This window comes from Trachypithecus francoisi, unplaced genomic scaffold (genome assembly GCF_009764315.1).
Source record: "Trachypithecus francoisi isolate TF-2019V2 unplaced genomic scaffold, Tfra_2.0 Lachesis_group21, whole genome shotgun sequence".
In the NCBI taxonomy this organism is placed as follows: Eukaryota; Metazoa; Chordata; class Mammalia; order Primates; family Cercopithecidae; genus Trachypithecus; species Trachypithecus francoisi.
Genome location: NW_022681467.1, coordinates 28,316,011 through 28,332,816, shown reverse-complemented (window position 1 = coordinate 28,332,816; position 16,806 = coordinate 28,316,011). Strand labels below are relative to the sequence as shown.

Sequence of the window (16,806 nt, the reverse complement as noted above, 5' to 3'; positions counted from 1 at the left end):
CCGCAGAAGCAAGAGCCTCCTCAGTCCTGTTCCAGGTTGTTTCCCAGTTCCTATACATACAGTCTCTCTTGCCCGTTCCTTTTTTTTTTTTTAAGAGATGGGGTCTTGCCATGTTGCCCAGGCTGGACTGGTCTCTTGGGCTCGAGAGATCCACCCTCATCGGCCTCTCAAAGTGCCGGGATAACAGGCGTGAGCTACCACGCCTGGCCCTTACATTCTCAGGAGAGCCTTGGCTGAAGGAGGAACTGGGCCAGGCGTGATGGCTCACGCCTGTAATCTCAACACTTTGGGAAGCCAAGGCAGATGAATTACCTGAGGTCAGGAGTTGGAGACCAGCCTGGCCAACATGGCGAAACCCCATCTCTACTAAAAATGCAAAGCTTAGCTGGGCATGGTGGTGGACGCCTGTAACCCCAGCTACCTGGGAGGCTGGGGCAGGAGAATCGCTTGAACCTGGGAGGCGGAGGTTGCAGTGAGACTTTGTCTAAAAAAAAAAGAAGAAAAAAAGAGGAACTGCACCACTTTACAGCAGAAAGAAACTGAGGAACAAAGAGGCTAATTGACTCGCCCAGTGTCAGAGGTAGATCTCGATTTCAAGCTGATTTTTTTTGGTCTGGGTATCATTTATTCAAGTATTCAACAAATATTTTCTCTAACCAATCAGGCCCTGATGAAAAAAAACAAACACAATCTGATCATGGTAGTGTGCGCCTATAGTTCCAGTTACTGGGAAGGCTGGGGCGGGAGGATCGCTTGAGCCCAGGACTTCGAGGCTGCAGTGAGCAAAGATCACGCCACTGCACTCCAGCCTGGGAAACAGAGTGAAACTCCGTCTCTAAAAGATAAAAACGAAAACTAGACACAACTTCTGACCTCTTAAAGTTTCCAGACTGGCAGGGGAGGCAAAGGGGACACAATTAATGACGCAAATCCCTGCTAAATTAGAAATCAGGCTCAATGCTAAGCAGGGACATTATGTGGTGGGCTCATGGTACTTCCACTGTGTGGAGCAGGAGCCTAGAGGTCCCTCTATACCAAATCTCACCCAGTTAGTTGCTGAAGCCCAGGAAGACATTCAGGGAAGAATGGGTAGGGAAGCTGGGGCAGGAGCTGTTTATCAACAGGTCTAGAGGCATTTCAATACTTCGGTCACGAGTACTGCTCCAAGAGCACATCACAAGAGACACGACCTCTCCTAGGTAGTGTGGAAAGGCTTCCCAGAAATGACACCATGAAAGATGAGGAGTTACTCTGGCAAAAGAGTTTGAGCAAAAAAAAACAAGAAAGGCCAGGCGCGGTGGCTCACACCTGTAATTCCAGCACTTTGGAAGGCCGAGGCGGGAGGATCACGAGGTCAGGAGTTCGATACCAGCCTGGCCAACATGGTGAAAACCCGTCTCTACTAAAAATACAAAAATTAGTTGGGCATGGTGGCAGACCAGCGACTCGGGAGGCTCAGGCAGAACTGCTTGAACCCAGGAAGCAGAAGTTGCAGTGAGCCGAGATGGCACCATTGCACTCCAGCCTGGGCAAGAGAGTGAAACTAAAAAAAAAAAAAAAGAAGTAAGAAAGAGGCAACAATAAAGAGCCATGTAACAAATGATTATGGCAACAGCAGTAATATGAACATTATGGTAAGCTGATATCAAGCATAGATAATCAACTAAAGATATTTAAAAGTGCTTTGATGCAACATCTATTACCTGTATTTTATTTATATTCTTTTTTGTTTGTTTGTTTGTTTTTTTTTTTTGAGACAGAGACACTCTGTCACCCAGGCTGGAGTGGAATTGTGTGATCTCAGCTCACTGCAACCTCCGCCTCCTGGGTTTAAGCCATTCTCCTGCTTCAGCCTCCTGAGTAGCTGGGATTCCAGGCACACGCCACCATGCCCAGCTAATTTTTGTATTTTTAGTAGAGACAGGGTTTCACCATGTTGGCCAGGCTGGTCTCGAACTCCTGACCTCATGATCTGCCCACCTTGGCCTCCTAAAGTGCTGGGATTACAGGCATGAGCCACCATGCCTAGCCACCTCTGTTTTACACAAAAAGACATTAACTGTTCTTTTTTTTTTTTTTTTGAGATGGAGTCTTGCTCTATCGCCCAGGCTGGAGAGCAGTGGCACGATCTCCGCTCACTGCAAGCTCCGCCTCCCAGGTTCATGCCATTCTCCTGCCTCAGCCTCCCGAGTAGCTGGGACTACAGGCACCTACCACCACACCCAGCTAGGTTTTTTTTGTATTTTTTAGTAGAGACAGTGTTTCACCATGTTAGCCAGGATGGTCTCGAGCTCCTGACCTCATGATCCACCCGCCTCAGCCTCCCAAAGTGCTGGGATTACAGGCGTGAGCCACCGCGCCCACCCGACATTAACTTTTCATTAGGCTAAATAATAAATGGCAAACCCAGTATGTCTGGGTTCAAATTCTGACTCTGCTGGAAGTTAGAATTAAATGGGATATGTATAAAGTTCTCAGACTGCGCCAGCACATAGCATGTGCTCAATAAATGCGATTTCTGAATCCTTTGCCTAATGTCAGTTATTAAATTATGTCAATTAATGGGTATCAGCATTACCTGCAGGTCATTTTGGTCTAAAGTGAGGACATTAGTATAGGGGGTGAGATCAGTGTAGAAAACCCAATCAGGAAAAGCCTCTAGGCCGGGCACAGTGGCACTATGGCTCTGTAATCCCAACACTTTGGGAGGCCAAGTTGGATCACCTGAGGTCAGGAGTTCGAGACCAGCCTGGCCAATATGGTGAAACCCCATCTCTACTAAAAATACAAAAATTAGCAGGGCATGGTGGCATGCGCCTGTAATCCCAGCTACTCAGGAGGCTAAGCAGGAGAATTGCTTGAACCAGGGAGGCAGAGGTTGCAGTGAGCTGAGATCACACCACTGCACTCCAGCCTGGGCGACAGAGTGCAACCCTGTCTCCGGGGATGGGGGGGGCGGGAAGCCAGTCTAGAAAGTTTGGACCTAATTCTAGAGACACAGGAAGTTACAGGAGGTAACTCTGTATTTTAGAGAAGCAAGGCCCTCTAAAGTACAACTCGTCCACCCTCCCAAGACAGCTCCCCAAAAAAATGACATCGGGCCAGGTAACCTGCTAGCATCCACTCTCCTCACTGAGGAAAAAGCTGGCCAGGGTTATCTGGGTCAGATTAAGCCTTGACAGCAAAAGGTCAGAGGGTAAAAAGAAAAAAGAATCTCCATCCTGTAAGAGAAATGGCTCTGGAGATGTAATATGTATCTTAAAACAACTGTTTTAATATGTGAAGCAATCTCATTATCATAGATAGAAATTATGACTCTCCTCTCCAAAAACAAAACAAACAAAATAATTGTACTTCAACGCCTGAGTTTTGCAAATGTATGACAACTTTATTGAACTAAATAATGATGTTGGGAGATCACAGTTGCTTTGAGAATCTCGCAAACTCATGGAGGAGAAGACTACAAAAATAAGAAGTTATAGGCTAGGTGTCGTGGCTCATGCCTTTAATCCCAGCACTTTGGGAGGCCAAGGAGAGACAGCATGGCAAGATTCAACCTCTGCAAAAAAAATGTTAAAATTAGCCAAGCGTGGTGACATGCACCTGCAGTCCCAGCTACTCTGGAGGCTCAGGTGGGAGGATCAATGGATCCTGGGAGGTCCAGGCTGCAGTGAGCCTGTGATCACGACACTGCATTCCAGCCTAGGCAACAGAGCAAGACCCTGTCTAAAAGAAAAAAAATAAATAGAAATTATCATACAGAGTGCTTTGTGGTGAGATAGATTCTTCTTGTTTTTTTTTTTTTTTTTTTTTTTTTTTTGAGACGGAGTCTCGCTCTGTCGCCCGGGCTGGAGTGCAATGGTGTGATCTCAGCTCACTGCAAGCTCTGCCTCCTGAGTTCAAGCAATTCTCTTGCTTCAGCCTCCCAAGTAGCTGGGATTACAGACCTGCACCACCATGCCTGGCTAATTTTTGTATTTTCAGTAGAGACAGGTAGTAGTAGCCTGTTGGCCAGGCTAGTCTCAAATTCCTGACTTCAAATGATCTGCCCACCTCGGCCTCCCAAAGTGCTGAGATTATAGGCGTGAGCCACAGTGCCCAGCCAATTCTTCTTCTTCTTCTTTTTTTTCTTTTTTTTTGAGATGGAGTTTCACTCCTGTTGCCCAGGCTGGAGTGCAATGGTGCAATCCCGGCTCACTGCAACCTCGGCCTTCCAGGTTCAAGTGATTCTCTTGCCTCAGCCTCCCAAGTAGCTGGGATCACAGGCATGTGCCACCACAACCGGCTAATTTTGTATTTTTAGTAGAGATGAGTTTTCATCATGTTGGCCAGGCTGGTCTTGTACTCCTGACCTCAGGTGATCTGCCCACCTCAGCCTCCCAAAGTGCTGGGATTACAGGCGTGAGCCACTGTACCCGGCCCGATTATTATATCTATACATAGGGAAGGAGGATTCAGATTAGAGAAGGGCTCCTAATTCTGCTCAGAATAGGTGCAAGGAAATTTTCATGGAAGAGGCAAGAACTGGAGGACCAGCCTGGAAAGGGCAGAAGGCTGTTCCAGGCAGAGAACAGCATGTGCACTGTTCTGTTTGCATATTTCACAATTAATTAGGAGCCTTAAAAATAAAAACAGGCCGGGCACAGTGGCTCACGCCTGTAATCCTAGCACTTTGGGAGGCTGAGGTGGGCGGATCACCTCAGGTCAGGAGTTTGAGACCAGCCTGACCAACATGGAGACACCCCGTCTCTACTAAAAATACAACATTAGCTGGACGCGGTGGCTCAAGCCTGTAATCCCAGCACTTTGGGAGGCCAAGGCGGGCAAATCACCCGAGGTCAGTAGTTCCAGACCAGCCTGGCTAACATGGTGAAACCCCGCCTCTACTAAAAATAGAAAAATTAGCCAGGCATGGTGGCAGTCACCTGTAATCCCAGCTAATTGGGAGGCTGAGGCAGGAGAATCGCTTGAACTGAGGAGGCAGAGGTTGCAGTGAGCCGAGATCAGAAAAATGGTATTAATATATAGAGAAGATGACAAAGGAAATGTGGCAATATGTTAATATCTGGGGAAATTGGGTGATGAGTAGGAATTCTTTCTACTATTCTTGCAAGTTTTCCGTAAGTCCAAAATTACCTATTTTTAGTAAATTTTTTTTTTTTTTTGGAGACAGAGTCTCGCTCTGTCGCCCAGGCTGGAGTGCAGTGGCCGGATCTCAGCTCACTGCAAGCTCCACCTCCCGGGTTCCCGCTATTCTCCTGCCTCAGCCTCCCGAGTAGCTGGGACTACAGGCGCCCGTCACCACGCCCGGCTAGTTTTTTGTATTTTTTTTTTTTTTAGTAGAGACGGGGTTTCACCGTGTTAGCCAGGATGGTCTCGATCTCCTGACCTCGTGATCCGCCCGTCTCGGCCTCCCAAAGTGCTGGGATTACAGGCTTGAGCCACCGCGCCCGGCCTTTAGTAATTTTTTTAGAGACAGAGTCTTGTTCTGTCACCCAGGCTGGAGTCAATGGCAGGAACACAGCTCACTGCAACCTCAAACTCATAAGCTCAAGCAATCCTCCCACCTCAGCCTCCCAAGTAGCCAGGACTACAGGTGTGTGCCACCACACCTGGCCTAAATATTTTTTAATTAAAAGTTGGTTTTTTGTTGTTGCTTTTTTTTTTTTTTTTTTTTTTTTTTTGAGACAGCGTCTCACTCTGTCACCCAGGCTGGAGTACAGTGGCGCGATCTTGGCTCACTGCAAGCTCTGCCTCCTGGGTTCATGCCATTCTCCTGCCTCAGCCTCACCAGTAGCTGGGACTATAGGGACCCGCCACCACGCCCGGCTAATTTTCTGTATTTTTAATACAGACGGGGTTTCACCGCCTCGGCCTCCCAAAGTGCTGGGATTACAGGCATGAGCCACAGCGCCTGACATAATTAAGTTTTTAAAAATCAATAAAGTGACACAAAAAGAAGAAAGAAATGGGGGAAGTAGGCAGGATAAAAGGAAGGGAAGGAAGCTAGGAAGGAAGGCAAAACGCTACAAAGGGCAGCAGGTAATTTTAAGCTCCAGCAAAACAACAAACAAAAACAAAGATGCCTGTGAGACCAAAGAGAAAAAGTAGACTGGCTTCCCAGAGCAGATTCCAATGCACAAGTCCTTTTGCTACTAGCTGGGTGACCTTGGGTATGTGAGGAGACCTCTTTGGAGTCAGTTCTCTTACTTACAATCATGGTAATCAGGCCTCACAGGGTTGCCAGAATTCTCTAACAGTAATAACACAGCATTTTTGGGTCATTTGTCACTGTCATTTACTCAGCATTTACTCAGTCCCCTTCCCATGTGCCTCACATATACTGAATTGTTTGATCCACACATCAGTTCTGTGAGGTTGATATTATCCCTATTTTATAGTTGGGTAAACAAGCCACAAGGAGACTCTGGAACACACTCAAGGTCACAAAATAGCAGGGAAGTGGAGACAGGATGGGAACCCTAGCAAGGAGCATTGGGATCCTAACAGGATGTGGGGGGCGGTGAGGGGCACAAGTTCCACACCCGATGCCACTATTGCTACAGTTGACACCCGTCAGCCTAGCTGCTGACAACATCTGGGGAAATATTACTCTACCTTTTAAAAAGGTGTGACTATTACTATTGTTTGAGGCAGGGTCTCACTGTTGCCCAGACAGGAATGCAGAGGCACAATCTCAGCTCACTGTAACCTCCACCTCCTGAGGTCAAGTGGTCCTCCCACCTCAGCCTCCCCGAGTAGCTGGACTACAGGGGCGCGCCACCATACCTGGCTAATTTTTTAATATTTTTGTAGAAACGGGGTGTGAAACCCTGTCCATGCTGCCCAGGCTGGTCTCAAATCCTTAACTCTGCTTACTTCAGCCTCCCAAAGTGCTGGGATTGCAAGGTGTGAGCCACTGTGCCTGGCCTAAGGCTACTACTACTGATAAGCATTGCATGTTACTATCACTACCTGCATCCAGTCTTCATTGTCATTAGCACTGCATTAATTAATGGGTCTCATTTTACAATAATGTCATCTCATATATGTGGAGAGTTTATTGCCTGCCAGGTGTCAGGCAAAGCACTTTACCTAGATCTGGCCTTTGAACTTCAGTCACCCTATGAAGCAGGTAGGATTTATTATTTCCACTTTATTTGTTGTTGTTGAGATAGGGTCTCTGTTGCCCAAGCTGGCATGCAGTGGTGTGATCTCAGCTCACAGCAACAACCTCCATTTCCCGGGTTCAAGAGATTCTCCCACATCCACCACACCGAGTAGCTGGGACAACAAGTGCATGCCACCACGCCCAGCTAATTTTTGTCTTTTTTGGTAGAGATGGGGTTTCACCATGTTGACCAGGCTGGTATCTCCACCTTTTAGGTGAGATGAAAAACCCAAGAGGTTAAGTCATCTGCTTGCTCCAAGTGACACGGTGACATGCCAGACCCCAGACACAAATCCAGGCAAACCCAAAGATTGCTTCAGCAAAGGCCTACGTGGGAACTCCAACCTCTTTCCCCAGATCAGAACATTCACTGCCTTCTCCCCTTGCCTTGGAACCTGGGATCACCAGCCTAACCCCATCTTGGGAAAACACAAAAATTACCCCCACACTCCCTCTGAGCCCCTCCCCCACCTTGACAAGCAGGCCAGGATGCCAAGGACTCCTCACCTGGAGGACTCGCCCATCTTTCTTGGGGTTTCGAGGCTGGGGCTGTTTATCTGGCTTCATCCTGTCCTGGTATTTGGTGCAGCACTGTACACAAGATGGCTTAACTGGGTGGCCCAGGCCTCTGGGGTCTCAACACCTGGGGAGGCAGGGGAGGTTGTGTGGGCCTAGCTTGCTAATTGCCATCTCACCATGGCAACCTGCATGTGGGCTGTTGTAATCCTGAAGCTCCTTTCTAATAACATGCTCATCCTTCCACTCTGGAAGCTTCTTCCACCCCCAAACGCTGGGCCAGGCCCTTTAGAAACCTGACCTTATTTAAGAGATGGTCGTGATTATAGCCCAACTCACACATGGCCTGGGAGGCTCAGAGGTGCTAGGTCTGACATGTTCAGTGGATGAACCCCAGGTGCATCATGCTATTCTGTCTCTAATACGCTAGCTAACCAGTATTAACGCCCTTTTCCCTGACCAAAGGCTGGAAATGAGTGTGGCCCGATGAGCTCTGGGCTTGGGACTCCTGCCTAGGGAAGTAAATCCCAGTAAAATGGGATTACTGGAGTCACAATATTAGGCTTAGAAGGGCAGTCGCCATCGTGAGTGCTCATTGAAGGGCAGGATTTTAGTTGGGGGCACGCTGAGAATCACTCCACCCAAAGGGCAGAGGACACGGGCTAGACTGGGACCACAGGGCCACTCCCAGTTAGTCCCTCACAGAAGGTGGTTGACCTGCAGCACGGCAACTTGGGAGCTGTGGAATAAGGTATAGAATCCCACAGAAGCATATGAACTGTGAGAATCATTAGGATCTTTTGCTAGAGGTGATAATCACCTTGATCAGTTCCCCAAGATCTGGGGCAGACTCCAGCCCTTGTATTTAGGCAAGGGGAATGTACAACATTTTCTCTTCCGCTCGCCCTAGGAAAAAATGATCCTGGGTCCTTAAAAATGTCCTGTAGCTACATGCCTATAACTGCACATGTCTGGAAACAGGTGTCCCACACATGGAGCTTTTAAATGAATTCAGACACTCAAGCCACATTTGGGAACCGTGACTTAGATACCCATTCACTAGTCCGGCGTGGTCCCTTGATAACAGCATCAAATTCCTAGGGTCAGGCTGGGTGTGGTGGTGCTTGCCTGTGGTCCCAGCTACTTGGAGGCTGACAGAGGAGGATCACTTGAGCCTGGGAAGTCCAGGCTGCAATAAGCAGTAATTGTGCCACTGTGTGACTGAAAATTCCTACGGTCCACTCATAGAGTCAGAAACTCTGGAGGTTGGGTCAGCAATCACAGCCCTGACAAGCCCTCCAGGGGATGCAGATGTGTTGGATTCTTTTTTTTTTTTTTTTTTTTGGAGACGGAGTCTTGCTCTGTTGCCTAGGCTGGAGTGCAGAGGCACTACCTCAGCTCACTGCAAGCTCCACCTCCTGGGTTCAGAGCGTAGCTGGGACTACAGGTGCCTGCCACCACGCCTGGCTAATTTTTTGTATTTTTAGTAGAGACAGGGTTTCCAGGATTAGCCAGAATGGTCTCAATCTCCTGACCTTGTGATCCGCCTGCCTAGGCCTCCCAAAGTGCTGAGATTACAGGCGTGAGCCACCGCGCCTGGCCTATATTCTTGGAGGTTTTTTTTGTACAGATGGGGTTTTGCCATGTTGCCAAGGCTGGTCTTGAACTCCTGGGCTCAAAAGATCTACCCACCCTGGCTAGGATTACAGGTGTGAGCCAATGCTGCAGAACCAGTGCACTACACTGTAAGTAAGCTCCAGTCAGCCTGGGGTCACATTGCGTTTTAATAAATGAATGAATGAATGAATCACCTACTTCCAAACTCTCACCCTTACATGTTAGCCAGGCCCTCCCCCATGTCCCATCCATCTGACCTGCAGAAGAAGAGGGACATCAGACAGTTATAGACAAATACTGATTTTAATTAAACATAAGGTAAACTCTAGGCATCCGTCATCTTTCAGCCTAAAAATTAGCAAAAACTGTTGAAACAAGGCACAGTTTTTTCCCCCATATTTGTTACGTCGTGGCTCCAGTTACAAAAAAAGTTTTAATGAAAACATTAAACATAAAAATAGAAGTTTGAGATTTTAAAAAAAGTGTATAAAAAGCCCCACAAAACTTGTCAACGTTGTTCCTTATTCTACAAAATAGCACCAGTAAGAAGAGTAAAAACCATTACAACAGCATTTCTGAAATGCAGCTTGTCTGAACTCCCATTCTCCCTAAAAATGACTTATCACGGAATAAAAAAGGATTTAAAAATCTCCAGAGGGAGCACCGAGCTTTGACTGCAGTTTTCTCTGTCATCTCTTAAGATGAGGGGAAGAAGGTGTGAGAAATGTACATCTGTCCCTGACTGCTGTCACTGCTTCTGAGTTTAGTAAAAAGATGAGAAATGAGGGTAGCAGACTTCTCATCTGGGGACCTGTGCCTGTGGGGGATAGGTCTCTTGGAGAGGGAATGGGTTTGAGGGGGTGTCTTATCTGAGCTCCTACCTTCACACTCCTCTCCTAAGGAAGAGGGAGACACGGAGGAGCCATACTTGTCTACAAAATATATGGCAACTTATGTTATAGAACTCAGCACACCCCTTCCTGAGCTCCCCAGAGGGTTCTATTGCAGTCACTGGGAGGGATTGAGCTAAGAGTGGCCCCTGCCCTTGGGTTTGTGGGGGGAAAAAATAGCCCTGAATGTGATGATGATGTCATCCCTGCTGAAATCATCATCATTGTGGAAAATACTCTAATAGGTCCCGTGCAGACTCCACCCCTTGTATTTAGGCAAGGGGAATGTGCCGGGTAAAAGACATATACAACATTTTCTCTTCTGCTTGCCCTGGGAAAAAACAATCCTGGGCCCTTAAAAATGTCCCATAGCTACATGCCTACAACTGCACACGTCTGTAAACACAGAGCAGCAGCCAGTTTTCAAAAATTAAACTCTTGCAATAACTGTCTTGGATGATTTTTCAGCATTAACCTGAGTATTGGAGAGCTGTCGGCACTGTGGTTTTGGTATCATAGCCATTGTTTCTCTGAGTGGTAGACCCAGGAAGGAAAAAAAAAAAAAAGCCACGTTGCTACCTACACTTCAAGTTTTAAAGTTTTAGGAGAAGAAAAAATGAGCACCGTGTTAGGCTGCTCCAAGCAGCCAGGTCTGAATTGTGCACAAGGAGGCGGCACCTCGGCCTCCCCCTGCAAGAGAGTCAGGTGGCTCTGCCCCCACTGAGCAGAAGGGAACTGAGGTACACGGTATGCCCCACACAGCTGAGGAAGAGCAGGGCCTGGGGATGCCTTCAGGAATCACACCTCCTGGGTCCTGGCTCTGCCACACACCCCAGTGGGCTTGGGGCCTGGCTGGAACTATTCACATGCAAAGTAGTCCTTCAGAGGGGCGAAGAGGTGTCGGATGACAGGCACGCTCCAGGACCTTCCCAGCAGCTTCTGGCGGGCACCGCGGCCCATGTTGGACACGTCTGTGTAGTGCACAGGAAAGCCAAAGATCCTGGGGGTACCGGAGTGAAAAGACAGTCAGAAGTGCCTCCAGGATGTTGACAGCCTCAACCAGCCAGGTCCCACTGCTTCTGCCCTCACCATCCCTCAGTCCCATCAGTAAGGTCTCCAGGACCTAAATTCAGAGCCCTTAATTCAGAACACTTGCTCACAAATTGCTCACAAATCAAAGTCCCCCATTTTGTGCAGGCCTAGCACCATACTCTTGGCATAGAGTTGGTGCTCAGAGGACCTTCCTGGAATAAATGCATGCATACCAAATTAGCCAGCCAGCAATGTCTCCATCTTCAAAACACTATGATGGGAGAAGTTAAGCAATTTCCTTAATAAGGAACAAGGTCACTCAAAAACAGCCTAGATTTTCAGTCATCACAGGCTCAGGCAATTTACAGCTCAGCAACCACAGTTTTCCTTCCCTCTTCAAACCCAGCTGCTGGATGAAGGACTGAGCTAGACGACTTCAGGCAGATGGTATCAAATATACCAAAAGCTTCCTCTATAGGATTCTACCAGGCCTGGAAAGAGGGCACAGAGGCTGAACCTCAGTATTACTCAGGTATACAATCCAATACTAAGAGTCATCCCAACAGGCCAATGGCTGCGTGGGCTATTCAGAAACATGCCAAAGATGTGATACCTCAGGCCTGTGTCTTGCTTGGCTTTAGCGTCTACACCAACCATTTTAGGTTTGGGTCCATACAGAATAATCTACAGCATAAATACTAATCAGAAGTTACTTTTATACTCAGAAAACTGTTGGTAAGTCAAAGAAGAAAGTAAATGGGTTGTAGAAGTGAAATATCTGGAATGAAAACACTCTGTATCAAAGCCTTCAGAATACAGAACACATGTAAAGAGGAATGTTCAAAGCCTTAATTACATCACTATAGCAAATAATGATTTTTTAAAAATAGGAGATGCAAAATGAACAAATAGAGGAGTGAAAGTGAAAGAAAAAACAGAACTGAAATCCAAGAGATGGTTATTTGCATCAAAACAGACAAACTTAGCCCAAAGAAAGGGAAGGAGAGGATAAACTGTGGCTAAGAAGGAATCATTTATAGAATGAGCAAACTGGGCTGGGCGCGGCGGCTCAAGCCTGTAATCCCAGCACTTTGGGAGGCCGAGACGGGCGGATCACGAGGTCAGGAGATCGAGACCATCCTGGCTAACACGGTGAAACCCCGTCTCTACTAAAAAATACAAAAAACTAGCAGGGCGAGGTGGCGGGCGCCTGTAGTCCCAGCTACTCCAGAGGCTGAGGCAGGAGAATGGTGTAAACCCGGGAAGCGGAGCTTGCGGTGAGCTGAGAACCGGCCACTGCACTCCAGCCCGGGCGACAGAGCAAGACTCCGTCTCAAAAAAAAAAAAAAAAAAAAAAAAAGAATGAGCAAACTGAAGTCTTCAAGAATGGCATGTCTGTGGGGTTTTCTTTCACTGGCTTCTTATACATCATAGTGTCCCAGCGTGTTGGGACAGGCAGATGTCAGGGCAGTGCAGCCAACAGACAGATGGTGCGGTCTAATGACCTCATGTCTCAGATTCCTCACCACCACCACACCCCCTCCGCCATTTTTGTCAGGAAATAAGGGCCAACTATGAAAAGGTATTATTACTCCTCGCCCCAGTAACACCAAAGGGCAGTGAGGCCATCAAGAATGAAGGTAAGCACCTGCCCATGTCTGCCCATTTGTGTTTTGATCTGCACAGTTTCCCTCTCCAAGTGCAGCCTTGCTCACCTTTCGAGCTCAGTGCACCACAAAACATCTTCTTTGCCATTCATGACAACAGGGAAAAGTTGGTTTTTCCCCTGTTTGATCGAGTTCGACTTGGTGGTTATTGTCTGTACTTTCTTTAACTGGAGAACAAAACGACATCATGGAGTGAGCACAGAATGAAGGGACCTGGGTGAGGTCAAGGCTCAAAAGTACCTGGGAAAGATGGAGGGGAGAGTGCAGGCGCGGGAGAGGAATGGCAGGGCTGGGAGCGGAAAGCAGAGTTGGAGGGACAAGAACATTTTGTGCTTCCCACAAATGCCAAGACGTTAACAGGAAGGACCAGCCTCAGAGAAAATGAGATAAACAAAAAAGTGACCATGAATGAGATCACGTGGGGGGGCCAAGAAGACACCAGAGTTCCTGATCAAGCAAGATTAAGTAAAAAGTAAAAACCACCCAGATACAGAGAATGCTCAACTGGAGTTTAGAAGATGGATCTTAGCTTGATGCAAACATTGAGATTTAGGTTTATGGAGGTCTTCATATTCTATGACTTGACAGCAAATTAATTTTTTGGCAAAAGGATTAATTATTCCTTTCTCCCTGAGAGGGCCAGCTGAAATTCTGTGTCTTTACGTATCCAGTACTAAAATTAGAAAGGCTAGTTGCCTTTTCTCATAGTGATTACTTATCACAAATGTCTCCTGGTCTCTGTATTTGAGGATGGAACAGAACAATTGTGTGGGAGAAAGAAGCCCAACACCAGGAAGTCACGTGGGGGGAGGTGTAGGAACCAATCAGACACCAAGGTCATCTCCCAAGTCCCCACTTGGAGGTCACCAAGTGCATTTTTCCAGAGGGCCACAGCTCGTCTTACCTTGGCTATCCTATTGTATTCCAAGCAGTCCTGCAGCTCGAGTTTATCATTCTTTGATGCTATCACGGGCCTGGGAACAGCCAAAACCCATTACTTTTTACTAGCTGTAGAGGGTCCTCTGCTAGGCACAAGGTGGGAGTGAGGGCATATGTTGCAGAGATATGCCCTCGCGGTGAACTTGCTACAAATAAATGATGAAAACGATCCTGACATGAGCACAAGCCTGTGTGCCAAAGCCAAGGATGGGCTGCCCCAGCGGGGACAGCCCAGCATCCAGGAGGTCATGTTCCCCTGCCTGGACTTCAAAGTCAGGTTCCCATTGAGCAGGAACACTGCACGGGAGCGGGGCAGGAGAAACCTCACGTCCCAGCTCCACTGCTCCAAGTCACATTACCCTTTTGGGCTTCCTGTCTATTTTAAAGTGAGGAGCTTGGAATAGATTTTTGTGGGTCTACCTGATACAATTATCATATCACACCCACGGTTTGGTGGCTCACTGCTGGGGATACAGCCTCAGGAGGCTTTAAAAGTGAATGGCAACCGGCTGCAGTGGTTCCTACCCTTAATCCCAGCAATTTGAGAGTTCAAAGCAGGAGGATCGCTTAAGCCTAGGAGTTGGAGGCCTGGGAGACAGACCCTATCTCTTAAGGTTAAAAAAAAAAAAAAAAAAGACCAAGCACCCCTTTAACTTTCACCCTTGAAAACTATTTTGCAAATGCAGAGAGAGGCAAACAGATGACTAAGAAGGGTGAGGGCTAGAACTGAAAGTAGCTGAGCAGCTCCAGAACAGAAACCCAGGCAAGAGGACTGGACGCAGGGACGGCCACAGTAACCTGTGTTAGGAACGTCAAGGCCAAACAACTCAGGCATGAGAACGGGAACCGTGCCTACAAGAGGAGCTGAGGAAATCACAACACATATTTCCCCTAGACTGATGGATTTCCTTGACCTCAGCTGCCAGGCTTCAAATGCCACCTCTATCCCCACTCCTACCTCCGCCATGGACCCAAGGGAGCTGAGGGCCCAGAAGAAAAGGACACTGCACAGCCCCACCTTGTGCTGACTGTAAGGTTAAGCTCTAAACAAGCCACATGACTTGGGTCTGTCCCCTAAATGATGCTTGGTGTGCCACCCATCGTATCAGCCTGCAGAGCTTAGTCACAGCGTCAGATCTGCGTCAGGCCTCACTGATCCTTCCACCTCACAGCCTACACATCCAATGCATCAGCAAATGTCCTACCCTCCAGATATGCTGAATCTGACCCCTCCTTGCTAAGTCACAGGATTGCTGTGCTGCAAACTCCAGGGGCCACCACTCACACTGTATTCTTTATGGATGGCACCTCCTGGGGCACAACATCATCATCAGTGATCTCTCCTTCTTTGAGCAGTCTGGTCACCTCGCTCTCTCCCCATTCCCGACTACATCCTGCTGTTGTCTACAATCCACCCAGAAACTACCATGAACCTAAGACACAATTCGTCTCATCTGGAACTTCCCATGTCAAAGTGATTTCAGCGGTACCACATTAAGGTCCAAGTTACTTGGCCCTTCTCTCCCAGCCACCCCACCTAGGGTGCTCTGAGCTGGTCTGGGGATGTTTCCCATCATCCCAGACCCTCTTCCTTCCACCTGCAGTACTCTAATAACTGCATGGGTCCATCCCTTCACTTAGGGCCCTCTCCAAAATGAGAAGCCTTCCCTTCCAATGCCCATCCACCAGCAATAAACCCCAAATCATTGTCTTCTCTCCCTCCCCCTTTAGCATGTCATTATCATGAAAGCCGAGATAGACACGATGTGTTTAACCATGAAAATGGCAACAGCATAACAGTGTCGGCCTACTGGGAGCTTAAATGTTGAAGGCATTAACCCATTTCATTCCAGACACAGAAATGGTATCCTAAGACTGGCTGCCTAACCAAGTACATGGGCAAAGTGGTCAACAAAAATCTTCCAAGCTACCCCAGGACCCTCACCTCTGTCCACACTTCACTAAGTGGCGGAAGGTTATTATGTTTCCACGCCTCCTTCTACAGGAGAATGTTTTAAGCTCAACTTATTTGCAAGTCTGAGATGTCACATTACCATCACATTTTACATCTCAATTAGCAAGTTCTCCTTGAAACCACATATAGAGGAGATAATTAATCCTCAGCAAAGCTGCTTTGTGGCTTTCAGCGTGTCTGAAGAAGACTGCTGTTTTTAGTATATAACAAAATATGAAATGCTCCTGGTGATGAGAATGTGAGGGACATAGTCTTCGGGCTTTTGTTTGTCATAGCAGCTCTGCCACCTGGTTGGTCACCACGAGCCTGGCCAAGATCGCTTCATCTCCGGGGCAGGAGGAAAGGCACCGCTAACAACAATCTACTTCCATTTCCAGTCGGCTGTCCCTACAGCAACGAGGAGAAGTGAAGGGCAGGAGCATCAACAAGCTCAAGTCTTGAGAGATCCCTGGCAGGAAGGAGGTACACAGTCTGGCTACAGCACATGAGACTTGTATTTTTCTTTATTTTTTTGTAGAGACGGGGTCTCACTTTGTTGCCCAGGCTAGTCTAGAACTCCTGGGCTCAAGCGATCCTCCAGCCTCGGCCTCCCAAAGTGCTGGGATTACAGGCGTGAGCCACCGCGCCCAGCCACCTGGGACTTTGAAGGTCGGGTCCATCGGCAGCTTACAACAGGTAAGAGTGGAACTCCTGAAGAGATTCCCAGGTACTTGCTGAACATCTTAACAGGGATCAACCCGGAAGACCACAGGTGGTCTGAAACCCTAACTGTTTCTCAGCAGAGCCAGATCTTTCTAGGAAGGCTTGAATGTCAGAGCTTATTATCACATATTTAACTTGGCTGTTACCTGACCCACCAAGAGCCCTTTGTTACCTGTTCATCCCAGGTAGGTTGCCCCAAAAATATCGGGCCCTGTGAGCAGCAGAAACTTTGATGGCATCAATCATCACTGGATTACACTGCAGGGACAAAGAAGGTTGCTGTTAGGAGCCCATTAT

At 47.8% G+C, this 16,806-nt stretch overlaps 1 protein-coding gene across 3 annotated transcripts in view; it reads right to left on the bottom strand.

The window, feature by feature from the left end:
• Nucleotides 1-9,591: 9,591 nt before the first annotated feature.
• Nucleotides 9,592-16,806, bottom strand: part of DNMT3B (DNA methyltransferase 3 beta) — a 51,852-nt gene continuing 44,637 nt past the window's right edge. For 2 of the 3 annotated variants that reach the window (XM_033186099.1, XM_033186100.1), the window contains 2 exons: nt 16,682-16,767; nt 9,592-11,194 (listed from right to left, as the gene is read on the bottom strand). In XM_033186099.1, the coding sequence (XP_033041990.1) occupies nt 11,053-11,194; nt 16,682-16,767 (228 nt within the window). In that variant the 3' untranslated portion in view covers nt 9,592-11,052. Of the gene's footprint in view, nt 11,195-12,941; nt 13,061-13,797; nt 13,868-16,681; nt 16,768-16,806 lie in introns of all 3 variants that reach the window. The other variant, XM_033186098.1, reaches the window with a different exon arrangement.